The sequence below is a fragment of the Sus scrofa genome, chromosome 1 (genome assembly GCF_000003025.6).
Source record: "Sus scrofa isolate TJ Tabasco breed Duroc chromosome 1, Sscrofa11.1, whole genome shotgun sequence".
NCBI classification, from domain to species: Eukaryota; Metazoa; Chordata; class Mammalia; order Artiodactyla; family Suidae; genus Sus; species Sus scrofa.
The window spans coordinates 35156675-35184396 of record NC_010443.5 but is presented as its reverse complement, the minus strand read 5'-3'; the positions used below and the strand labels follow the sequence as shown (position 1 = coordinate 35184396).

The following is a 27722-nucleotide window of genomic DNA, read 5'->3' as shown; positions in this document are numbered from 1 at the left end:
AAAGTCAAAGTGACCTTTAATTTTTTTTTTTTTGCAACTTTGTCTGTTGAATGAATGATGACTTCAGAGCTTCATAAATGCCCATTTTTGAAAATATATTATTTCAATTAATTTTCACCAGCACCCATGAGGCTTGCGAGGCAGTTATTTGTATCATCCTTTACCGATGAGGATAAGGACACAGAGGGTGGTATCACCTCTTCCCCAGCGCGTCCCTTACTGAATTTCTGATGGCAAGTTCTGCTTATTTTCATCTATCTCCAGCTTTCATGTGGAAAATCCAAATATGATGCTACCCCTGTCTTGTTTAGTATCCTGCAAGACTTTCAGGGAAAGTGAAAATGGGGATGCAAGTTAAAGTGAATGCATTATTTACAACAGTATTTAGCCACTTAAGATGAAGTCATGTAATGTGGGAAAAGCTCATGATATAATAGTATGTACAAATAATCAGAAATTACAATTGCTACAATGACGGAAAATACATATGCAAGCATTTGATAAGAGAAAAGAAAAAAGACAAAAAATAACAAAAGTTGCTTTAGGATATTGTTTCAAAACACTCCATGTTATTAATATGTTGGTTTAACAATTTTTATTTTATTTTTTGCTTTTCAGGGTCGCACTCATGGCATATGGATGTTGCCAGGCTAAGGGTCAAGTCGGAGCTACTGCTGCTGGGCTATGCCTCAGCCACAGCAACACAGGATCCAAGCCACATCTTCGACCTACACCACAGCTCACGGCAACGCTGGATCCTAACCCACTGAGCGAGGCCAGGGATTGAACCCAAATGCTCAGGGATACTAGTTGGATTGGTTTCTGCTGCGCCCCGATGGGAACTCCCTGTTTTAACAATTTTTAAACAAAGGAAAAAATGAAACCCTAAACTATTGATAGCTGGCCTCTTTTCTCAAGATTAAGTTTAATCCTGAGTCTTACGGTCCTTCCATTACCCTGCATCCACACTCCTTTAAGCCTAATTTCTCTGCATATTCTTCCCCAAACATTCCATTAACTTTCGTGTCTGCATTTCTTTGCTCATACTGGTCCCTATATCAGATAAGGTCTTTGGCTCTTTCTACCAGCTGATCTTGTGTCATTTTGTACAGCATTCAATTTTCTACCCTGCACATTCTATCATAATTATTAGCTCATCTCTTAGGCTCTCTCACTACTCACAATTCCTTGAGAGCATGAGGGACATCTATTTTTTTTTTTTCCAATGTGGCAGAGAGTAGGTGTGTGACATAATTATGTTAAATAATTATTCTTGTGCACTTCCATAAGTGAGAACATTTGCTACTGATATGGCGTTTTGATGGTTTCTAATGGCAGGTTAGGATGGATTCTACTTTGCCGTTTTAATTCTGCTCCCCAGTTCTGCAAACTTCCTAATTCTCTAATGAATTAAGAATTCCAATTCAAAGTAAGGTTAGAATTGTGCTAGACTGCTCATGACTTCAGTTATCCATATTTCATGGTGAGGACTTGGTCAACGGAAGGTCCAGTTTCTTACTTTGCTCACTCTTCAAAATACTTGTGAGCATCATGTTTCAGATTTGCTGGAGACTGAGGATGAAAGATAAGACATAACAGGAGCTATGCTCTGGAGATCTATGTACCACTGCCTTAGGTTAGGCTCCCTAGAAACAGAGCCTGAGACAAAGATTCGGTGCACATGACTGAAGGGACTGTTCTCAGGAGAAAAGAAGAAAGGATTGCAGGCTAAGCAGGGAAAGAGGCAAGGTAAGACTGTGTGGTCTCAGCTGGAGTCTGACTTCAGCCTGATCCCAGGGTTAAGCTCTGGAGCATAAACTACCCCAGAGTTGACCTCACCTTGAAATAAAGTGGATTTTTCTACCTCCATGTCAGTCAGTCATTGCCTGTAAGCGGACAGAGTCAGGAGATGAGCATATAAAGCCCAGAGAAATGCAAATGAGTTTAAGCTGTAAGTGATTCTGAAGAGAAGAGGCGAGCTGTGAGCCATTAGCAACTAACACTCACAGGAACTGGGAATGGGTCCACAAGCTTGGTAAGAGAGCACCAAAAGTGACAAAAGTCACACAAAAGCACAACTTCCGAGGGACAGCATAACTGGCTTTTTTTTTTAAAAAAGAATATAAAGCAGCAAGAGACAATTTCAAAGATACACATCATAAGATTTCTAACTTAGCCAGCAGTGTTTCTAGCTCAACCAACAGTTGTCCGTATTTATCTGTATATTCTGACATTATCTGTAGATGGTCCTTAAAACCTGATTCTTACATTAAGTGACTGTGTCATGTGGGACATGGATGTTTCTTAGTTCCTGTTTCTAGCTGTGCATCTTGAAATTGCTTCCTTGGATTATTTTAATCTTATCAAAGCCTTCATATGTGTGACTCACACTGCAAAAGGAAGCCTTCTTCATTTCCACAGAATCAGTCCTACATGGCTGATCAGATAGCAGTTGGATTATTCTCTTAAAAGCAGCTCATTCTCTGCAAAGCATGTGCACATCAGGTTTGCTTCTATTTCCCTAAGTCAGAGATCAAGTTCAAGAAGAATTTCTAGCTGAGATGAAAAGAGTTCTCCTCCAAAGTAAAAGATGTCATTCACTATAAGCCATAGTAAACTTTTCACATGGAAATTGTGAACATCTGAACATTGCATGATTGAGTCACAGCATTCATTTTCTCCCCCCACAAATATTTATGAGATACTAACTAGGTCCGAAGAAAGACACTAAAGCTATGTTTGGCAGATGACATAAAACAAAACTCTTAAGTTTGGAAGCAACATGAGACAACGCCATATCAATCAAAACTTTTAATAGCCGGAAGATTTTAAAAGAAAGTTAATCGTCTGTAGAAGGAAATAAGTAAGAGGGCAGGCATAGTAACTGAAGCAGAATCATGGAACATAGGCTTTGAATGCTCTGAGTTCATCTTGCCCCATGTCCTTGAAGGCCATTCATCTAACTAGGTCTACAGGGTAGCAACACTGTTGATGAGTGATTTGGTTAAGGCCATACAACTTGGTTTGTAGGACCCAGTTCATCTGGTTCCAAGTCTGGTATATTTTATTTCACACCACAGCTAAAGATATAGTTCCTGCCTTCTGAAGCTTTGTACCCTGTCTGGAAATAAAATGCACAAAATACCAACACAAGTTGTGTGATCTTAACACTACATAAATGCTGCAGAGTAAATGTTGGAAGTTCAGAAGAGATGTGAAACTGAACTCTCTTGAGTCATTCTCAGAAAAAAATTGATGAAGTAATTTCAATGTCAGTGTTAAACTTCTAAATGTTATGTGTAAGAATAAACTGTGGGAATTACCTTTTTGTGGGGGCGTTTGCAGGGAGGAGACAGATAATGAGAAAAAGCCAAGTAATCAAAACTTCAATTCCGTTTTTTAAATGCTTCTGTTCCCCAATAACCCATCCCCTGAATGTTTCCATAATCAAGTTGAGCCTGACCTTCTTTTCTCCTCTTTCTGTCTTTTCCCTTATCTTTCAATTTGTAGATTTTGAACTAAGATAGATTAGGAATTCCCACTGTGGCTCAGCAGGTTAAGAACCCAACCAGTTTCCATGGGGTTATGGGTTTGATCCCCGACCTCGCTCAGTGGCTTACAGATCTGGTGTAACTGCAAGCTGTGGCGTAGGTCACAGGTGACGCTCAGATCCCAGATTGTTGTGGCTGTGGTATAGGCAGGAGGCTACAGCTCTGATTTGACCTATAGCCTGGGAACTTCCATGTGCTCTGGGCGAAGCCCTAGAAAAAAGACCAAAAAAAAAGCTTCAGAAACACTAAAATGTAAAGGGACTAAGAGATGTATCACCTCCTCCTTTCTTTCCCTATATGAAAAGCACCTGACTAGTGACCTGTCTGAATCAACGTCCTCATTCTCAGGCCCTGACTTTTTCTGCACTCTACCTGAATCTGGGCCCTCCAGGTGTGATAAGCTACCAAGCTGCACTTGTCTCAGCCTCCAGCAGGCAGCAGTCTAGCAGTAATCAGAAGAGCAAGGACTTCCTGCTGAAGGCAGGAGTTATTTGAACAGTTCAAGTATTGTTCATTGTGCAGGCTCTGATCTCAAAATCCTATCTGATTTTGACCTCTGACCTGTTCCTAATTTCCAGATTTTGCATTATGCAGACTTCAGCTTGCTGTCTCTCATCTCTAGACTCTGTGTAAGCTCTGCTTCCCAATTTAATCTTCCCTTCAAGTCAATGCTGGTTGGTTCCTGCCCCCTCTACACCCTGTTTCTGGGTTCTGTGCTGTTTTTTCAGCCTCCTTGTGGTTTTCCTCCCTCTGGCTTCAGGCTCTGTGTGACGGGTCATGTTGTTTCCCACAAACTTAGCCAGTTACCTAACAAAGATCAGTAACACGAGATTCACTGTTTTGTTAAAAATTTTGTAAAGGCCACAGCTCTAATAGCTTCATCAAGTCATACGTCTAGAAGAGTAGTTTCAAACTCTGACTGTAATCCAAGACATTTTCAACCAAACATTAGGGTCATTATTTATAATGTTTTACTTGCCCATAAACTGATTATAATTAGATACCAAAAAATCAAACATCAAATATAAACAGTCAATTAAACTGTCAGAGTGAAAACATTCACCTCTTAAGGAGGATGAATAAATGCAGTAATTCCAGTTTCCAAAGTTCTGAGGGTTCTATTTTTTTTTATTTTAAATCAATCTCGTGAAGAAAGGAGTTGGCAGCATCTGGCACAGTTGCAGGTCTGGCTGCCGAAGGAATAGCAGCAGCAGGGAGGTTCACCACGCGAAGAGCAAGAGCACAGTCAGAGCTGGACTGCCCGCACCTGTCACCAGATCTTATTCCCTTGGAAGATGGATATTTTTTTAAAGATTAATTTTGATAATCCAGACCTGTATCATGAACCAGTTCTAAACTACCTGATTATTTCAGGGAGCAGCTGAGTTTTTACGTCTGAACGACAGGAATGTGGGTGAAGACAATCTGGGGCTTTTGGGAAGTGGATGGGGCGGGAGAGGTGAAGAAGGTCGGAAAAGACCGAACACAGTTTCAGTATTTCTAAGTCATTTCCAGTTGTTCTTATTCCCCCATGAGTAACTTACAGAAGCACTACTGACTTTGGTACATGAGGCCAGCACTTGGGACTGGCACAGATGCCAGGCTCTGCTCTGAGTCTGAAAGCAGACTTTGCTGGGGAATGTCTGGAGACACAGAAGTATACTCGCTAAATTATGGCAGAAGGTCGCAATTATTGATGTAAGATTTAGAGCATGGAAATCCAGCTGACTAAATCTCTTTCCAAAAAAAATTAGGACTATATTCGAACTTCATGAGATCATAACTATGTTCACAATTTTCACCTTGCCAGATTTCTGAGGACTTCAGAGTGGAACACCACATGTCTGCTATTACTGCTTTAAGATACATTCCTGTTTTATTTTACTGACACACAAATTTCAAAGTTAAAATAAAATGGTGTTGTTATATTTATTGAAAGATTTTGTATGACAGGGTAACACTGCTGATTCAAGGTCAATTTCACAAGTTATGAAGAGTTTTGTACACAGTAGTGGATCTGATTAGAGTCCTATGGATGCCAATGAGAATCTGAACCTCTCAGGTATCAAACATCTTCACGTAAAAAAAAAAAAAATACTTCTTTACATGTATGACCAGCTTCTTGAATCAAGATGGGTTCTCCAGTACAAGTTATGTCCTGATCAAAACGTAGACATGGTAACTAAATAACCATCCTCAAAATTAGGCTATCCCATATTGTTTTTTTAATACAAAGGGCAGGGTATTTTTTTTTTTTTTAAAGAAAAACAGAAGGAACTATATGCATAGTTAGAGCAACTAAAATCTAAATGTGACTCACTATAGAGAAAGGCAGCTAAAGGCAGCCCAACCAATGTCTCCTTTAGATTTTCAGGAAATAATCCAACAACATGATTGGAAAGCCATAACATGTATTCCAATTGATGAGCCATTTGTGATAAGTAGCATTTCAACCAAAGTGTTTAGTACAAGCTTCCCTTTGGTAAAGGAAGGAGAATCATTAAAATCTTCATTGAAGAAATATATTTGCTGATTTAGATTTTTATATTTGTATGTTTAACAAACATGTTTTATTCACTCACACATTCATTCATTCATGTACTCTATTTTGCACTGGCAACAACAGTAAATATATGAGCAACTATAAAGTAAATGAAGTGAAGAGGCTGATACCAAAGAAAACAAGGGTTCTGAGTTTTGTGAAACCTATAGTCTACAGAGATTTTAAAATAGGCCATCAAAAGGGCTTTTAACATTTTAAAATGTTAACAGTTTTAATATTTAAAACTGTTAAAGTTTTATATTTGACAATTCCTCTTTGGAGAATAGAGTAGTTGTGTCAGATGCTACTTTTGTTTTCAGTATGAAGAAAAAGGGTTGGGAAATCAGAAGTAGATAGACAAGATACGATGATTGAAACATGAACTGGAGCTATGTAAAATACGTAAGTCCTTAATGAATATTTGTGGATTACTGTGAATGAAATGTTTAAATCCAAGTAGTATACAGCGAAAAACTGGGGGAAGAACCACATATCAGAAGGAATATTGTGTTTCATGGCTGTGTCAGCTGCATGACATATATATATGAGCAAGGAGAAAGATGAAAGTGAAATAGACATGATTTTGAAACTAGTTATTCGATGTTTTTTGTGCTGGTTAAAAAAAATCAGGGATTCCTCATTGTTTACTGCTTAAAATATTCTTTGCATTCAAAGGACATTACTTATTAAAAACAATTATAATAATTATCTTTCTATGAAACTTTACCAAATCCTTCAGGGAGTGGTTTCTGCCAATATCATCTGGACACATGATGGCAACATGGTAATGATACAATGTAAGGACATTCAGATTTTCAGTTTATGATCTTCCACTTGAAGATATATTCAGTAAAATCCATCATGCCAAAGTATGGCATGTCTGGGTTCTAGTCTGGGGACTCAAAAAAAAGAAAATATTCTAAGATTCTGTGTTCACTGAAGCTCCACAGCAAAAACCTTCCTCGGAGCAACCAAATGAGGCAAGTACCAAGAGTAAGCACTGGTATTGCAGATTAAGTTCTAGAACAGTGGTTCTCAGTGGGGCAGCTAGTGACTTCCAGAGCCATTTAGAAAATGTTCAGGGACATTTAAGTCCCCCAGTGACTAGGGTTGAGCCTCTGTAAGATTTAGTGGGGTGAGGGCAAGGCAGGCTGCATTAACACATGTTGCATTCTGTGATTCTAAGAGCGGCAAACAGCAGAATCTTCCGATGTCTTTTGTGTGGGTGTGTCCAATCATTTAGATAGTGAAGTATACACATTATTTTAAGTTGTTTCCTTTAGCTCTTTTCTATATTAGGGTTGGGAAATATTATTGATTACTTTTAAAAATTACATATGTTGGTAGAATGAATGGATTTTGTCTCATGACAGTAAAGAAGGTCCTACCAGATAGTTGTTATTCTGGGCACTGGTAGGGTTTGGGGAATCTCTGTTCCATAAAAATGCCTCAAAATATGAACAAAACGAGGTACAGGCAACCAAAGCAGGGAGTCCAAGGGTCACAGGAGAATAAGCCCAACAAAACCACTGAGTTTTACAAGTTCTTCTATTCTGTGCTGGCCACATCATATTCCTGGGAGCAGCTCCATCTTTGTCTTTGGAGACAATCTTTAAAATAACCAAATTCCAAGCTAGTTGCTAGTAACATAGTTGTATAAAGAACAATAACTTTATAGGTAAGAAATGATTGCCCAAAAAATGATTTAAGAGGGGAAATGACAGTTATAAGCCATAAACAAAAGAGAGAACATAAATAACCTTCATCAATGGAAAATGGCAAGAAAAAGAATGTAGAAAAGCAGGATATGAGTGAGTGCGTGCCTACGGATCAATAAACATATCTTACTCATCTCAGTACTTCTGAGACTGTTTATATTTAGTACACAGCATACGTTATTAATAATACATTGAGGAGTTCCCGTCGTGGCGCAGTGGTTAACGAATCCGACTAGGAACCATGAGGTTGCGGGTTCGGTCCCTGCCCTTGCTCAGTGGGTTAATGATCCGGCGTTGCCGTGAGGTGTGGTATAGGGTGTAGACGCGGCTCGGATCCCGTGTTGCCCTGGCTCTGGTGTAGGCTGGTGGCTACATTTCCAATTGGACCCCTAGCCTGGGAACCTCCATATGGTGCGGGAGCGGCCCAAGAAATAGCAAAAAAAAGACAAAAAGACAAAAAAAAAAAAAATAATAATAATACATTGAAATAAATATAGGAAATAAAGAATGAACAATGTGGCAAAATTAGACATATCACAGAATTACAGAGGTTTCTTGAAAAGGACAATCAAGAATAATACCTCTTTTGTTTGATTTTGTTCCCCCTTCCCCTAAAATGACCCAACTTCTTTCAGTCTACTTCTGAGCTCATTCTTTTAGTTGTGCTTAGAAATGAGTTTTGTTCTCAGTGCCACCACCTCCCCCTACCCTATTATTTCGGACTAATCAGATTTTCTGCCTCCTCTCAGTCAGCAATCCTGTGTATTTGATCACTAGACCTGGGTCTCTGATGCTGACAGATCCTCTTTGGGAGAAACAAGAGACATTCTATACTAAGTCATTTAAGTCATCCTAGATAGAGACTGAATTAATTTACATCTCAGGGGAAATTTGAAACTGGAGTCTCCTATCCTGAGGTCCCTCTACTTCCTGAGAAAAGTTAATTTAGGTCATTTTCCGATATCCTGCAAGATGAGCAACTGTTTCTGTGAATGAATCCAAATAAAAGCATGATGAAAATGTGGGACAAGTCAGTCCTCTGAGACAGTTCTCCAGCTGAGGCTCCAGATTTCTCAGTCTCCTGGACCTTGGCCTATGGAGGCTTAGGAAGGTATATTTTAAAGTATTCCAAAAATCAGATCTCTATATTATTATTCATATGCCACTGACACATGTAAGTCTAGCCTAATTAGGATTTTACTACATATTTCTTTCAATGAAGTCTTTATTTAGATAAGAAAAATACAAAGGAGTTCCCACTGTGTGCACCAGGATCAGTGGCATCTCTGTAGCACCAAGGACATAGGTTCACTCCCTGCTCAGATCTGCTCCCTGGCCTGGGAACTCCATACGCCACGTGGTGGCCAAAGGGAAAAAAAAAAGAGAGAAGGCAGTCATGTTTAAGACATTTGCAAAAATCATTTTTGGCATCATTTTGGTGAATAAATATCTTGTGATCATGTCAAAGATTAGGGAGATGAGCATATCATTCGTTACTTGGTCAGTTTTAATGATGGATTCCTCTGAAACTAAAAAGGAAGTAATCCATAATTTAGCAATGTGAAATATCCCTCTCTTTTCTCAGCAATATATTAAATGACTGCATAACCATGGCAAAATTTGTCTTTATTCTTTAAAAACTTTAAAATGATTATTATATTGAGAGTAAAATTGTAATTTTTGCTTTACAATGCATTTCTATGTAGTTTTAACACTGATTCCCCAAACCATATGTTCTTTATCAACAGGATATACAGCTTAGATGTTTCACAGCAATATCTCACAGACATCATTATACTGAACACTAAGAAGATTTCTATCAAAACATCTGGTAAACGGAAGTCAAGCTGAACTTAGCTGGTGATGCGGTATTTTTCTAACTTTTTTTTCAGCTTTGTTACATATCCTTTTTTTTTTTTTGTCTTTTTAGGGCCGCACCCTTAGCATACGGGGTGGAGGTTCCCAGGCTAGGGGTCAAATCGGAGCTGTAGCTGCCGGCCTACACCACAGCCAGAGCAACACAGGACCCACATCTGTGACCTACACCACAGCTCACAGCAACAATGGATCCTTAACCCACTGAGTAAGGCCAGAGATCGAACCTGCGTCCTCATGGATAATGGTCGGGTTCATTAACAGCTGAGCCATGACGGGAACACCTGGTTATTTATCTTAAAAGAGATGTAACTATATTTTTTTTCCAGAAGAAACTTGAAACACAAATGTACTTCATGTATGTTTTTATGATAGTTGTGACATTTGTTTTGTCATCATTCTTCGAAGTATTATGTGACTTTCAAATAGCGACTTTAAGCTGGACTTAAAAACTTTTCTTAGCAGTGAATTTAAAAATACTCTTCACATTTGCCTCTGCCAGCTGGCTTACCTAATGAATCCCACTTACTCCCATAGCTACTCATGCTTTCCTCCACTTTGATTATTTTTTGATATATTTTGTTTGCTTTTAAAAAATAAAAAATACATTTTTCACAATTTCTATAGATGCTGCCCCACTCAGTGTAAGAATGTCTGAAGAATTCTAAAATCAGACTGTTGGTGATAATAAAAGCATATCATAAACCAAGATTTAGATTTAGATTGTAATTCAGGAAATGTAACAAAACCGCTAAGCACCCTGAAGATATTCTAAAGCAAACCGGCTTTACCAAAGCAGCAGACTTCAATAAAAGAGGTTGGAATGTTTGTTTTTTTTGTTTTGTTTTTGTTTTTCATTCATTCACTTGTTTCAACTTGAAACAAATGAGCCACATAAATTGAATAGTTAACTGTGTTCATGTGATCATTTCTTCATTCTTTATGGGGTGGTTTTAAAACAACAATCAGTGGTATCATTTTGTAAATCATTTAATAATAAATGTTGTGCATTAGATAGGCAAAATCTTAAAAGACCGATGTCAGTTAGTAGTGAATTGGGTATGGAGAAGCATTCTATGTCCAAGCATTCTAATGTATTGTTTGAAATGTAACTTTGTGTGATTCTTTTTGAGTGTAATTTGGCTGTAATATTTTAAAATATACACATATGACTTAGAAACACCACTTTAGAATTCTGTCCTATAACAGACAGTGTAAACATCTTAGCCAAGGATGTTTAATTCATTATTGCATGTAACTGCAAGACTTTTGAACAATCTAAATGTCCATAAGTAGAAGAAGGATTAAATATACATTCACAGAATGGAATATCTATTATTTCCTAACTTGAAAATATGTCCAAAACATTTTAAGTTTAAAAATGCAAGCTGGGAGTTCCCGTAGTGGCTCAGTGGTTAACGAATCTGACTAGGAACTATGAGGTTGCGGGTTTGATCCCTGGCCTTGCTCAGTGGGTTAAGGATTCGGCGTTGCCGTGAGCTGTGGTGTAGGTTGTAGACGTGGCTCGGATCCCGCATTGCTGTGGCTCTGGCATTAGGCCGGCAGCTACAGCTCCGATTTGACCCCTAGCCTGGGAACTTCCATATGCCGCAGGAGCGGCACAAGAAATGGCAAAAAGACAAATAAATAAATAAATAAATAAGGAGCAAGCTTCCGACCTCCATTGTAGGATGACAGCAATTTAAAAAAAAATCTGTATATTTTTCTATCTCTAGGGAGAAACAGAAATATAAATACGTCCTGAGGTCATAAATAAGTTTGGAAAGAGATCTCCCCATTAGGTAAATATGTAGAACTCTCTATTTACAACACAACATTACATTGATGATTTGTTTTACAAAATCTGAACAAAAATGTTTCCATAAGAGTTCCCATTGTGGCTCAGGGGTAATGAACCTGACTAATATCCATGAGGATGTGGGTTTGATCCCTGGCCTCATTCAGTGGGTTAAGGATCTGGCATTGCCATGAGTTATGGTGTAGGCCGGCAGCTGCGACTCAGATTTAGCCCCTAGCATGGGAACTTCCATATGCCAGGGTGCAGTCCTAAAAAGCTAAAAAAAAAAAGCCTCCATAGTTTTCAGACAGGAAGATATTTGTTTAATCGAGGTTATTAGCAAATTCTAGATCATAGCAACTCGATAACACAGGTTGTAAATATCCTACCAAAATGAAAATGGAAGCATCCTGCTTCCAAGAACAGTTCTTGGCAAAGTTGAGGAATCTCCATGAAGATAATAGCTCATGATTTAAGACAGATGTGGCCAACGGCTATTTTTGTTTGTTTGTTTGTTTGTCTGTTTTGTCTTTTTGCCATTTCTTGAGGTGCTCCCGTGGCATATGGAGGTTCCCGGGCTAGGGGTCGAATTGGAGCTGTAGCCACCGGTCTACACCAGAGCCACAGCAATGCAGGATCCAAGCCGCATCTGCAACCTACACCACAGTTCACTGCAACGCCGGATCCTTAACCCACTGAGCAAGGGCAGGGATCGAACCCGCAACCTCATGGTTCCTAGTCGGATTTGTTAACCACGGTGCCACAACAAGAACTCCCCAACGGCTATTTTTACTCTAAAACCTGCCCTGCATAGTAACTGCGTACAAGTGTTCCACTGTCTTCCTTGGAGTTCAATATCTGGTTTAGTGCCTGACAGAGAGTAAGCACACAACAAATACGTTATGAATGGATGACCAAACTCCCAATGTTTAGCAGCTGGTGGAACAGGTAGGTGCAGAAAATGAAACAATGGACAAAGATGTATTCAAGGGATGATTGTTGTTCACTATGAGGATGTGAAACTCAAAGTTAAAAAAAAAAAAAAATCACAGACCAACAAAGCAGTTGTTACCACAATCACTTCTGAAAAGTGATATGGTAGCAAGCATAGAGAAAAAGCTGAATTATGTACAGAAGGTGAAGTCTTAGCTTCCCACTTCTTAGGACCTTTAATTTCCTTTCTTCCTTGTCTCTCTACAAAACTTTTCTTCTTTGTTCTAGTCTTTAGTGCACTGTTAGACCACCACCAATGAACCACATTCACTTCAAACTATCTCCCCTACTGGCTGAACTTGTCAGAAGAATAACTGGCCAATACAAAGCAGCTTTTTATAAAGGAGCCAGAACTGAGATGAGAGTTATCAGTGTAAGCAGAGTAAAGTTTTACTAGTACAGTGAAACCCTACCTCAAAAGCATAGCCCTGTTGAGTTTTCATCTGGGAAAGAATAGCAGCAAAGAGACCAAGAAAGCAGGAGGAGTACAAAAATTGGTGGTTTCCTCAAAGGCTAAGCCAGATTTTTTTTTTTTTTCGGTCACCCCGAGGCACATGAGGTTCCTGGGTCAGGGAATGGATCTGAGCCACAGCTACAGCAATGCCAGATCCTTTAGCCCCCTGAGTCAGGCTGGGGTTTGAACCTCCATCCTGGTGCTGCAGAGTCACCACTGCCTATCCCGTTGCGCCACAGCGGGAACTCCAAAACTGGGATTTTAAGTGGCATAGATGTAAAGCCATGCATTATAAATAACAGCAACAGCCAGCAATGAAAACACCATCTTTTAAAATTCACAATACAGAAGGTATACTTGCACATACAAACATCAGAAAGAGTAGCACTATTTTAAAAGGACAACTTGTATATTTAATGAAAGGTCATTGATACTTAAGGTGTAAACTTCCTTCTGCTATCACCAGGGATATGCAAAACGTAGTGACAATCACTTTACCACCTCCACTATCATATTTAAGAAGGCAAATTTCTGCGTTTCCTAAAATAAGGATGTGGAAATGGTAATCTCTTGGCTAGCAAATTGAGCAGGAGCTCTTGGAATAAAGAGCAGACAATGTAAGTAAGAAGTGAACATGATTCCAAATTTTAAAGTTCAGTAGAAATTTGTGTAGAAAACGGAAGAAGTAAAAAAAATGGAACTATTTAGATGTTTAGGTGATAACATTTACTTTCTGTCTTTAAAATGAAAATTCACTAAATTATATACATGCTCAATTATGTGGCATTTTTTTATATCTGTCTCACAAAATCTGAGAAAATTTTGCTTTTTTTTTTTTTTTTTGTCTTTTTGCCTTTTCTAGGGCCGCTCCTGTGGCATATGGAGATTTCCCAGGCTAGGGGTCGAATCGGAGCTGTAGCTGCCAGCCTACGCCAGAGCCACAGCAACGTGGGATCCAAGCTGCGTCTGCAACCTACACCACAGTTCACGGCAACGCTGGATCCTTAACCCACTGAGCAAGGGCAGGGACCAAACTCGCAACCTCATGGTTCCTAGCCGGATTCGTTAACCATTGCGCCACGACGGGAACTCCGAAATTTTACTTTTAAAAGAAGTTAGAATTTTCCCATAATTTTTACAAAGGTAATTTACTTGAGAAAACTGAACACAAAAACAGCACTTTAAAGTTTTAAACACATAAATTTAAAAATACGTCATTTACTATCTTTTCCGCCTGTCAATCACACATAGTGGTCACTGCTCATTCAAGAAAGATCCAATTAACTTTCTACTCTAATGCCATTTATTAAATCAGAGAGATAATCTTTACAGTAATCCATATTTCATTAAAAACTGAATAGAATGCATAATTTCAGACACTAAACTGATAGGGGATAAAGAATACTTTGTCTATTACGGAGCAATAATCATAAACCCATGCTCTATAACACTCTGCAAATGTGTTTCAATGGGCCACACTGGATTTTAATCTCTCCCCAACAGTCAGATAAACACAGAAAAAAAGAGAGGCAGAGCTCATGTTACCGTAATATTGCAATAAAACTAATGTAATCCTTTTGATGTGAGGATTCACTCTAAAGACCTGTTTTTAATTGCTAAGAATAAAAATAATTTGTTTTCTATTTTTTAACATTTGCCTTCTTCAAAATCAAAGGATTAAAATAGGAAATCTGCATTGCCACTATATTAAGGTAATATCAACAAATAATGTGGGGGTGTGTGTGTGTGTCTGTGTGTCTGTGTGTGTGTGTGTACAGAAAGGTTGCACCTTCAATACTACTTGGAAATCTCCTCACCTACATAGCCAAGTTCATCATTTACAAATACTGCTTCCCACATAACTGCAAGACAACTGAACTAAATTTCCGCCACACAAAAAGGATACCCTTCCTTTCAGTTTCCAACAGCATGTTCCTCATTTTTTTCTGAGCCCTTCTCAGTGGACGATTTAACATTCATATTTCTACTAACAGTCTGTAAAAAGTGATCAAAGCCTTTTCTGTCTTGCTCCTCAAAACTCTTCCAAGCTTCTGCCCACTGCCCAATTCCAAAATTACTTCTATATTTTTAGATATTTGTTACAGCAGGACCCTAGTTCCAGGTACCAAAATTTGTATCCAGTTACTTTTAGACTGTCACAAATTGCTACACATTTGTAGGTTAAAACAACACAATTTATCATCTATGGTTCTAGAGGTCAGATGTCCTAAATGAATCTTATGGGTCTAGAATTAAGGTGTCGGCAAGTCTGTGTTCCTTCTAGAGGCTCAAAGGGGAAAATTGCTTCTTTGTCTTTTCCAGTTTCCTGAGGCCACCTGCATTCCTTAGCTTATGGTCTCCTCCTCTTTTTGCAAAGCCTATCACTCCAATCCTTGCTTTTGTCCTCACACTCCTTCTCCGACCCTGAACTTCCACCTGCCACTTATGAGGACTCTTGTGATTATACTGAGTCCACCTGGAAACTCAGAATACTCTCCTCAAGATCCTTAACTTCATACATCTACATACCTACATATGTAAGGTAACATATTTATATGATATGGGGATTAGAACATGGACATCTTTGGAGGGACCATTATTCAGCCTAGCACAGAGCCCCAAATCAAGAAATTACTATGGTTACACTAAATTCTAAAATTCCCCTTGATAAACAACTGGCATCCTCAATAACTACTAAATAAAATATCTAGATTGGCCTTTAATCACATTAAAGAAACGATTACCACAGTAGATCTCTGGTAACTGTACTGCCTCAGTTGACTTGAAGATGGGGGTTAAACATTAGCAATCAAACTAGTGATTCTAGAAAGGAAGTGAGGAATATGTGCAGTATATTGAAAAAAGTATGAGGAATTAGTTTCCGGTTTTACACCATCAACAGTCTCTTCTTCTTTGGAAAAATCAAATCAATGAACATCAGATTTCTTGTCCATAAAGTGAAGGCATGCGTTCAACTAGAGGTTCTAAACTTTCAGCATAAAATCATTTTGTAAAAGAAACACTAAGTGGAATTTAAGTATTTTATTATTTTAAGTTTTATAAGTTCAAATTTACTTACCAATATCAGTTCCATTACTTCTTATAAAGCCAACCAGTGAAAAAATAAGTGCTGTTCAGTGGTAGATTGAACTCGGGAGTTGAGTTCAAGTGAGTGGTAGCTACAGTATTTTAGGAACAGACTTATTTTAATATTCTCCTGGTTGCATATTATCAATATATGCAATCACAAGTGATACTCTCGTTTTAGATACTCACTTAGCCATTTCAAAATACACGTAAGAAAAGAAGGACAATTTTATTTTTATGTATTTTTTTCAGAATAAACTCAATGGTAAAACTTGAGGAATATTTGTTAGTATTCTGCATATAACAAGTTCGTGTATGTAAGCATTATTTTTGATTTTAAAAAGTCTATTACAAAAATAGAATTAATTCTCTTGGAATTCCTAAAATGTCTATAAAATAAACTAGAAATATTTTCTTAATAAATTGATAAAATAATAAATCCAGAAATAAATATAATAAATAAATTTCAATTGGCTTCATAAAATAGATTAAAAATCACTAGCCAGAAATTTCCTTTCAGTAACTTTGCTATTTGTGAAAACTCCTCATTACTTTCGCCAGAATACTTAGATTGAGGTACAGACTTACATCATATACACAATTTTTATTGTATTCTTTCTAGTCTTTAGTTTTTCTCAGATCTTCACATATGTCATGAGTTGAACTAAAGCTTCTCAAAGTCAAGGCTTTCTACATCATTTGTTCCCTCTATTGACAGTAATATAAATACTCTCTACCCAGTAAGGGAAGAAGTGAGGGAATTTAACTACTTTTAAAACCTATTCTCCTCATGAAGAAAAAGGGTACAAATTAATGTAAGAAATAATGAAATTAATAACTCAGGCAAAACTTCTTTCTACATTCGAAGAGTATAAGTAGATGGGATGGAAGCACAAACTGACTGGAATACCAAGAGGGCAAACTTTTTATTCATTAATTTTTTTTTCTATAGAAAATTAAAAAGAAAACAAACACTTCAAATTATTTCTAAAGTATGTCAATACAATTAATATGTGGTAAAATGACAGGACAATTGATAGATATTCAGGGCAGTGAGAAGTGGAATAATTCTGCACAAGAACAATATTCATTCATTCCAAAGAGACTGACTGCATTTATATTAAATATCAGCCAGGGACTTTACATATAAACAGATGTCACCCCTACCTTCATAAACCTTACAGTCCAGAAGGTTCTTCATCCTAAGAAGTGTCTGAATAATATATAATTTGGAGAATCATTAGCCTTTGAATTCTCTGTGGAAATATTATACTTTTATTCTTCTGTAGTTTTTCAAAAGCAAAGAGATATTTTAGTTTTGCACATAAGTTGAAAAATCTACTAGCTGTTAATTTACTACACTAATTAAGTTACTAAATTTTCTCTACATTAAAAAAAAAAGAATTTACAATGATAAGGCCTTTAACAAAGTACCAGGAAATATTGGTATCTAAGTGGTTAGTTTCAAGCCATGAACCACTAGTTTAAGCTTTATTAAAACTGTACTTGTTCCCTGCTTGGTTTCACTTAGATACAGTTTCATTTTCCTTAGGCTATAGTCTATTACTAATATACTTTCCTGTAATTCCCTCCCTCCTGAGCTCAAGAAAAAGGAAACCCCAAATCAGATTAATTTTTGAAAACTAGTACATAGATACAATAGGCAGGAAGAATGATGCACCTTTTTCTCCCTTGGAGGAGAAAAAGGAGTGTGAGTACCAGCAAAAGTACTTAGACATTCAGAGGAAGAATGACAACGTTATTCTCACTGATTACAATTTTTCAGAAGAGCTGGCAGCTTCTTCAAAGCTAATTCTATCCTAGAGACCAAGAAAAGCCCCACCCCTTTCCAGAATTTCTTAATAGCCAGACTACAGTATCGCAGTTAACCCTAGTTTCCATAAAGTTAAAAAGCGGTATAAAGGGATCTAAAAATTTCTTCCTGATGCCCTACCATTTCTTTCAACATGTAGCTGGCAAAATATAAAGCATCTTAGTACAATTTAAATTAAGAGTATGAATTTTAGAGCCTAAAACCCAATTAAATGTTTGTTTTTTCTTCAGACCTCACTGGTGCTTTCAAATCCCCTTTCACTGCAATTACAAAGGATGCAGCACAAGAGTGCAATTTAAGAGCCAAGATTGTCAAGATGAGTACTCAAGTTCAAGTTTATGTGTGATAAATAGGATGGGAATGAACTCAGCAAAACACACCTATACATGATACAACCAAACAGAACTTCTATGGTATTACTGTAACTTTGTGGCCGGCTAAGTGTTCTTTTTCTTCTCATGCTTGTTATTTTGAATGCCTGATCACTTAAAAAGGCACTTTTATCCATCTGCACACTCAGAAAAAGGGGGCACCAATGAAGAAATTTGACAAAAGCAGCTTAAGACAAAATTAAAACTGTAAAGAAAATGCTTTTTTAAAAATGATTCTTTCTCTAATAACTAGGGAATAGATAGGAAAGGAGGGAAGAAAGAATAAATAAAATATTATTCATGTTTGTATGTTTTATCCTTTATATTGGATAAAATATTCCATGCACACCTACTCTTTTGTGACACGTTAATCTTTCTTAATAACTGGAAGACATGTTTAAAATGCATGCCAGCTCCAAAGTCAAGATATTTTTGAGGGTTTGGCAACAACCTATATCATCATGTTTAATATAAGTAATACTCTGAATTAATAATCATCTGATTTAGACCATTCTCAGGATGGGAATACACAAAAGAATTAAATCAACACCTTTCACAATCACAGGCCAATTCTGGGTTTATCTAAAGAATAAATAAGCTGATGGAGTTCCCGTCGTGGCGCAGTGGTTAACGAATCTGACGAGGAACCATGAGGTTGTGGGTTCGATCCTGCCCTTGCTCAGTGGGTTAAGGATCCGGTGTTGCCGTGAGCTGTGGTGTAGGTCGAAGACGCGGCTCGGATCCCGTGTTGCTGTGGCTCTGGTGTAGGCCGGCAGCTACAGCTCCAATTAGACCCCTAGTCTGGGAACCCCCATATGCTGCAGGAGCGGCCCTAGAAAAGGCAAAAAGACAAAAAAAAAAAAAAAAAAAAAAAGAATAAATAAGCTGATATTAGATGAATGGATAAATGAAGATATGCATGCCTCAGCATTTGGAATTCTCTTCTTTCCATGACTTCTAGGGAACCACGTGAGTTCCTCCTTTCCAGCTATCTCTGGGACCCAGTGAGGGTAAATCCTACCAAAGCACCTATGCCAAGGTAGCAAATGATTCCCAGTTTTCTAGATTAACACTTAACAGGAGATGCCCTATTTTCCAACACCAACGATTAGGTTCTATGGACTTCAAGTACTTTTTTCCAGTCACTTCATGAAACAATTGGTTCTTTACACCTCATCTTGGAACCAAACCACTATTTTTCATTATTATTCCTAAGGAAAAAAAAAATCTAACATCAGTTCAGACATTATCTGCTGCAGGTAACAGATTACTCACCAGAAATGGTTTTCATAATGAGGGCACTTATTTTTTTCACACATAAATATCTGGAGTTAAGGAGTTCCAGCAATGGGTAGCTCAGCTCAGAGTTGTTAGGCCTCTGAGTTGGCTTATTTATTTTCTTTGACATTCTCCTCTTTTTAGCCAGTTTGGCTTTCAACACTCACACTCACACAACAAAATGCCCAAGATAAGAAGGCTGGGGTGGGACTGTCTTTGCCATCACTCTGTCTAAATGTCAGGAAGGAAAAACGTTCTTAGAAGACCTGAGAGAAGAAACATCCTCAGATCCCCCTGACCCAAAATGGGTAACATACACAACCTTAAGCCAATCTCTACACAGGTACATGCGATCTGTTTAGATCAATATTTTTTCAAAGTGTGGTCACCTGAGCAATAGTATCAGCCACAGCAGGAAACCTATGAGAAATACACATTCTTGGGCCCTTCTCCATGCCCACTGATTCAGAAAATCTGGAGTTGAGGCCAATAATCTGTTCTAACAAGCCCTCCAAGTGATTCAAGACTCAAGTCAGAGTTTGAATTAAACTACTTAAGACTAATCTGATTTACTTGCTGAGTCTGAGCCCACCATCCCTGAGCAGATGAGGGTGCTCTCTCCTCTAGGACTTTGCAGTGTTCCCTTGACCTTGAATGCTTATTTCCTTCATATCACCAGTGTGTCTTTCTCTGATAACTGTATATAAAATACCAATGCCCTAGACAACATTCCAGCCACCCCATCCCCATTTACTGCTTTATTTCTCTGCAAAGAATTTATCACCATCTGACAGATCACATATGTATTTTTCTCTGCTCTGTTTCCCTCTACTGGAATTTAAGTTCATAGAAGCAAGGGCTTTCTTCTATATTTTTTCACTGCTCTATCCCCAGGGTCTAGAACATTGTTTGGTATTTAACAGGCATTACATAAATGCTGAATACATGACTGGCATATTGATATCCAAATGAAATTGGAAAAAGTCAAGAAATGGTTAATGGGTAGACAAACAATAGTTTGCCAAAGTAAACACTTTAGAAATGGAGATTTGGAATATAGTCCATTCGTGACTTGAAAAATTAAGTATTAAAAGAGCTGTATTTCACTAACTTAGGAAAACTCTTTTTTGCCTTAAATGCTATATTTTAAAAGTTACTTATATTACATACTTTTCTGTTCTGTCAAATTTGACAGCTTTTATTGGAAATGGACAGATTTGACCAACATAGAAATCTCCATCAAAATTAAAATTTTAAGTAACCATTTTTCTTCTTAAAAAAAGAAATTCATATGAAGGAAAACGGAACACAATCAAAACAGCTTCAAAATGTAAGCTACATACATAAACAGATTATATATTGTACTTTCAATCTCATATACTATTGGTCTTGTTTCTTAGTTCTATTCTAGGTAAATTATTTGTTATCTTGATTGCTTATCAATGCTTGTTTGTTTATAGAATAATTTTATGTAATAAGTGTGTGGTTCCATAAATGATTATTTATATATTGAGAACACTTTAGATGATATTATATGCTATATACTACTGAGCAAGGTAAAATGAAAATTCAATTGAAATGAATCTCGTTAGTTTAATATGGAAGAGGATATTTCCGGATAAATACTTTTGAAAATCCGTCAAGTAATTTTATTATGATTTATATAACATTTTCATTATTTAAATCTCCCCGTTAAAATATCACTCACTGAAATTATTTACTTTAGAAGAAAATAAAGTTCTTGTTACATGTATGTGTAACTGGGTCACCATGCTGTATAGTAGAAAAAAAAATGGCTCAATGGTTAATGAATCCGACTAGGAACCATGAGGTTGTGGGTTTGATCCCTGGCCTCGCTCAGTGGGTTAAGGATCCCGCATTGCTGTGCCTCTGGCGTAGGCCGGCAGCTACAGCTCTGATTGGACCCCTAGCCTGGGAACCTCCATATGTGGTGGGTGCAGCCCTAGAAAATACAAATATATATATATATATATATATATATATATAATTTTAAAAAATAAAATAAAAAAATCATGGACTTGGAGAATAGACTTTTGGTTGCCAAGGGGGAGCGGGAGGGAGTGGGATGGATTGGGAGTTTGGGGTTAACAGATGCGGACTATTGCCTTCAGAATGGATTAGCAATGAGACCCTGCTGTGTAGCACTGGGAACTATGTCTAGTCACTTATTATGGAGCATGATAATGTGAGAAAAAATGTATACATGTATGTGTAGCTGGGTCACCATGCTGTACAGTAGAAAAAAAAATAATGGGGAAATATATATATATATATATAAAATAAGTAAAATTAAAAAAAGAAAAGAAAGTTCTTGAGGTATAAATTCCTTATGGCACCATGGCACAAGATTCTTAGCTGATAAATTACAAATAATTGTGTATGTGCATATATACCAATTTAAAGCAGTGTTTAAAATGATATGTAAAAAGGCAGAAAGCAAATTGTTACCAAACAGCCTAAAAGAGTGTTCTTTCAGTGGTCAGAGAGACCTGTGCTTATGGATGCTGAGCCTGCAAGTTGCACAGTACTCCTCACTGGACAAGTGACTTTTCAGTGTTGTCCCCTTTTCTTGATGTACCACCTTTCCTGATGTTTATTCTCTGTTTTTGCTTTTTCAAAGATAAAAGTGGACTAAATTCCCTTTTTGTACATTTGAAATTCTGGTTTGGGATATGCTATTGTATAAATCATGTGACTTTCATAATTTCCAGTATAATTTAGATAAACCTTTCCACTCCACTTCTGAAATGTATCTTCTCAATGACTTCTTAACCTAAATGTGAGTTAGGGAGCAGGACCACTGACCTCAACTACAATGAACCTAACACTCAGAACACTTTGTCTCATAATATATATCTATATCACTATTTATTTTAGACATTATGAGGTGATTATTTGCTTCATATTTTTTTAACAGTCAACATCGATATTCTTTTTATGTGTTGGCTGCAACCAGGTGTGACTTCCAAGAAGGCAGGAAACAAATACTCTGTTACATTTGAATTTTTTTAGAATAAGTTTCACAAGTCAAAATATTTACAAAATGATCATGGTATTCTAGTGTGTAGACTAGTCGATCTTGGCTTTTAAATTCTTTCACATTTGCCACAAGAATTTTTAGTACCCTAAATCAGAACAGTACACACATTTTAAGTATGTAGTTTAATAGTGTTTTGCCTATGTATACTATACACCTATGAAATATTGAACCATTCCTTACCCAGAAGTTTCTTTCATCCCTTCATAGTCAATATGATTCTGTCATTTAGTCAGTGAATCTTTAAAATGCTCTGCCAGAGAGGAGTTCCCACTGTGGTACAGCGGGTTAAGGATCTGACCATAGTGGCTCTGGGTGCTGTGGAGGTGTGGGTTCGATCCCAGGCCCAGGGAAGTGGGTTAAGGATCCAGTGTTGCTGCAGCTGTGGTGGCGATTTGATCCCTGGCCTACAAAATTCCATATGCCATGGCACGGCCAAAAAAAAAAAAAAAATGCTCTGCCAGAAAAATTTCTGTCTTCATATTGAAAAATTTTATAGTAAAGCTGACCATACTTGTAAGGTGTCAGTTTAAAGTGCAGTTGGGCAGTAATATGATTTTACCTTAATGGTGTGGTTTTTTTCCTACACAGAAAAAAAATGCTAAATGTTCAGAGAAAATATTGCATTAGATCTGGATAGAAACATTTAAGCAAAAACAAAATAAAAAACTCTTACTTTTCCCCCCGGGTAATCTCTGTTATGAAAACTTAATTTTGTCCTTATTTTTCTTTCTTTCATTTTTGTGTAATGCAAATTATATTCTTCTGAAATAAGGTACAAAATGATTATAATAATTATGATGATGATAAAATAGCAGTTAACTCTTAACTGATACTTAAATACACTATTTAAGTATTTCATATATATAAACAATTTTCATTTTCACAGTAATAGTAATATTCTTATTTTTAGAATGAGCAGTTAAATATTTTGCTCAACTTTAAAAAACCCAGATAGTCCAGTGCCAGATTTTTTTTACTCATTAAACTGCACTGTCCAGCTGAGATCCAGAAGCATAGCAGGGCTAGATTTTAAGCAAAGGAGAAACTACCACAAATGGACCCTATCTTACTACCTCTGAGTATCTGGCAAATATTCTATGTCACATGGTAAATCTGATTTCCATAATCTCAACTCTTCTGCAGTCAAAATATTATATTTGTTATCATACTTTTATTTGTATTGAGCAAGGGACAAAATGACACCTAAGCTCATATAAATGCAAATAATTAAATAACCAGATAAGAAAAATTTACATTTTAGAATCATTTATAGCTATCTTTTTTTGGTTCCATAAATTTTAGGATTATTTATAGTTATATATATTTTTTTTTTACAGCATGACCATATCTAAGAACTTTCTGGAGGCTGATGTGAGACCACTTTACATTTCTGGCTCTATTTTAAATCTGGAAAAACACAGTTCCTAAATGTCTTCTGCTACTACCTTCTAAAAATTTCAACTTTAACTCCTGATTCATAAGCTAAGTTTTTAAAATAAAATAAATGCCTATATGTGTTCATATATATTGTCTCTTTTCCTTCATTTAGGATTGTTTACTTTTAAAAATATCCCAAGGAATCTTAGTATTCGAATTGAAAAAGTGTGCATTTTTTTTCTCTCCTGTGAAGCTTTTTTATTACTTCTCATGAGTCAAGGGAAAAGTCTTCTGTTATTGCCTTTACAAATCATGAGTATAAAACAAATGCTTAATTGAGCAGATTGATGATGAGATGGAGAAAAATGATGAGAGGAAAGACGCCAGCACAAACAGAATATGGCCATTCATTTTTACTCCAAATGAATCAACTACTGCTCATGAATGGGGGCCTAATACTAAATTCTGGCAGCAAACCACCCAGAACACCAACCCTCTGCGGAGCTCCACGTCTGCGTGCAGACAGCTTTTTCTATTTCTCTTGCTAGGATATACCAAATAGCTCTCTCTCCCTTGTTGGCACAGTCAAGTAACTTTTTTTTTGGGGGGGAAGAGTTTAATGTTTATTCACATGGGTTTTTCAGAACAATTGCATTATTTGCAACTCGTATCTCCTTTGTCAAGTATTCCCTGAAGTAGTAGCGTAATGTCATATTGATGAAGACAGTACAATAACAAATTTGTGTTGGTGGAAACTGAGGGCTCTGGGGCTGTAGATGGTTTTGATTATCAATGCAAGATTATAAACATAGTGTAGATAGGAGACTTTCTCCCCTCCGAACTCTAGATACTTATTCAAAAATGAAAACGTTTTCTCTTAAAGAAACAAAATCACAACGACAATATGTGACGTCAGGAGGAACAGCTCTGGCTATGAGCTATCAGAGATCTAATTTCTTGGTACAGTTGGATTAAAAAAAATTGTTTTGTTTTTTTTTTTTAAAGTAAAGCATCTTCAAACTGTACTAGTGATATTGAACCATCTCCAGACCTATACTCTTACTTAATGCCTAGACTAGCTCAGTCTTACATTTGACCGTCCTCAACAGAAAATAACAGCAGTTTTTTAAACAAGGAATTTGCTATTTTGAGCTGATATTGCTGAGCTTTTCCTAATACATTGGCTGATGAGCAGCATGAGACCTTTTAGACATTAAATAGCAGAAACAAGCCCTTCTAAGGTTTATCTAAATCCATCCTATTCTCAAAACAAGATTCCACAAGTCACGTACTAGAGGATGGAAAGTAGCACCCCATTACATGTTAAAGATGCCCAACTGAGTCAGAGAACTTGGCTGGCAGTTTAACTGGGCCCTACTACAAATACTCTGTAATAGAAGTGCCACATTTAATTATCCCTAAAAGAGGGAACAAAGCTCTTTCATTTTAAAAAGTTGGTGAATTAAAAAAAAAATGGGGGGAAAAAAGCAAACCTCTTACCTTTGGTAGCAATTCGCACACACTGGGTTTTAGTTTCCTGAGGGAATTGAAAGAAAGAAAATAATCAGTTATATTGTTTCCTATTTTATAAACAACAGCCATTATTGAAATCAATCTAGGACTATAAAATAGGTTTGTAATGAAGAGAATCTCTGTACTAATGAGACTATTTTTATATATGTTCCCAGAAGTTTTTTAAAAAATCTAAAATAACTTTAAAAATTTTTAGTATTTTCTACATATCTAGGTATCTGTGGTTCTACTTGCAATGAAACAGACTATCTGGTCTTGGACAAGCAATATGGCCTTCTATTTGTATTTTATACATTTTGAAGGATAAGAAAGAGCCATCACGGCTCAGCAGAAATGAATCTGACTAGCATTCATGAGGATGCAGGTTCGATTCCTGGCCTCACTCAGTGGGTTAAGGATTAGGCATTATTGTGAGCTGTGGTGTAGGTCGAAGTTGCGGCTCGGATCCCAAGTTGCTGTGGCTCTGGATAGGCTGGTGGCTACAGCTCCTATTAGATCCCCAGCCTGGGAACTTCCATATGCTGCAGGTGTGGCCCTAAAAAGACAAAAAGAGAAAAAAAAAAAGAAAAGACAAAAAAATGTATTTGCAAAGCTAATACAACTCAGGCCCAAACATAAATTTCATTTTCATTGCAAAGCTGTAGGCTCAGACCAAAACTGAACATTACATAATTTCACTTGCATTCAGGCACCACTAAAGAGCTAAATGATAGAAGTTAGAAAGATCACCAAAAAATTGCATCACAGTTGCAGTATATTTTATCTGTCCCCTTTCCCTTTTTAATTTAGTTTTTAGAGATTAAATGTTTTTTGATGGGATTATTTTCCTCCTCTTGCTTGACAGATGGGATCTAGGAAATAGAAGTAGAAATGGGAAAGGACAAGACATTTCGGAGCTTAAAAAATCTGTTCTTTTTGTTTTTAAGTGTTGGTTGGTACTAGGGGGTGGAACACACTTCCAAGTCTGCACATCATTCCCCCAGGACATAGTTCGTTTCATTTTACATCTTTGAACATACTAGAGAATGGAAAAGATGTTAAAGACAGTGAACAAAACAGGGGCTATTTGTTTTCAAGACGTTATTTGTAACTTCATCTTGAGTAGTTCTATAGATTAATAAACGAAGGCTTTATATAATTTTCTCTTAAGCATGTATTATTTTTAAATTAAGCAAAAATAAAGCACTGAGAGGGAAATTAGTAATTAAAACGAAAGTCTGTATTTCTGGAGTTCTTGTTGTGGCTCAGCAGAAACGAACCCAACTAGTATCCATGAGGACATGGATTTGATCCCTGGCCTCGCTCAGAGGGTTAAGGATCCGACATTGCCGTGAGCTGTAGTGTAGGCAGCAGATGTGGCTCAGATCCTATGTTGCTGTGGCTGTGGCATTAGGCCGGCAGCTGCAGCTCCAATTCGACCCTAGCCTAGCAACTTCCATATGCCACAGATCCAGCCTTAAAAAGCAAAAAAAAAAAAAAAAAAAAAAAAAAAGAAGAGAGAGAAGGAAGGAAGGAGAGGGATGGGAAGAGGGAAGAAAAGAAGGAAGAAAGAAAATCTGTTCTTGTATTACTTGTGACCTGAAGCCTGTTTCACACTCCCATAAAGGCTCAAAGGGATTTTGATTTCCTAAAAGAAATTGCTGGTAACTCTATCAGGATTACCAGGCGCTGCTGGTAGAAGCCATGCCAATTTTAAAGCTTTTTGCCAAGATTACTTGAAATATATGGTTGCTACTCTGTACTGTGATTAATCCACATGCAGATATATTAACAATTAGAAGACAAAATTCATAGCAAGGCTTCTAAAGAATACCAGAGAAAATTCTTTATAAGTAACAGTCATTCATTAACACACTCATACCATACACCAAGTAACAAAAGTTAATTTGGAATCTCTCACCTCTCTAAAGATGAAAACTCAAACATAGAGCTACGTTACTTTATACCCAGAATGGACTAAAGCTTCCATGGCTGTTTCATTTTTGAGTGGCCCCATCATGGCAGTGGTTTGGAATGACGTGTGCAAGAGAAGTGGGCAGCCAACTTGCCTCTAAAGACTCCCCCTTATGTAAAAATAAACTAGAAGATGAGAAGAGCATTTTTAGCCATGAGCAGCCTCTAGCTTTGAAGCATCTTAGATGATGCTGTGGCATTTTTCTTTTCCATATACTGTAAGCCAATCATACAGGTAAGCATAAAGATAAAGCTTTCATTCAAAAGCAATCAGGCAATACCCTAAGTTCTCATAGC

At 37.1% G+C, this 27722-nt stretch overlaps 1 protein-coding gene across 17 annotated transcripts in view; it reads right to left on the bottom strand.

Moving 5' to 3' along the window:
- PTPRK (protein tyrosine phosphatase, receptor type K) overlaps nucleotides 1-27722 on the bottom strand; it is a 565337-nt gene that overhangs the window by 74303 nt on the left and 463312 nt on the right. For all 17 annotated transcript variants that reach the window (XM_003353215.4, XM_021072706.1, XM_005652678.3 and 14 more), the window contains exon 13: nucleotides 25440-25476. In XM_003353215.4, the coding sequence (XP_003353263.1) occupies nucleotides 25440-25476 (37 nt within the window). The remainder of the gene's footprint in view (nucleotides 1-25439; nucleotides 25477-27722) is intronic.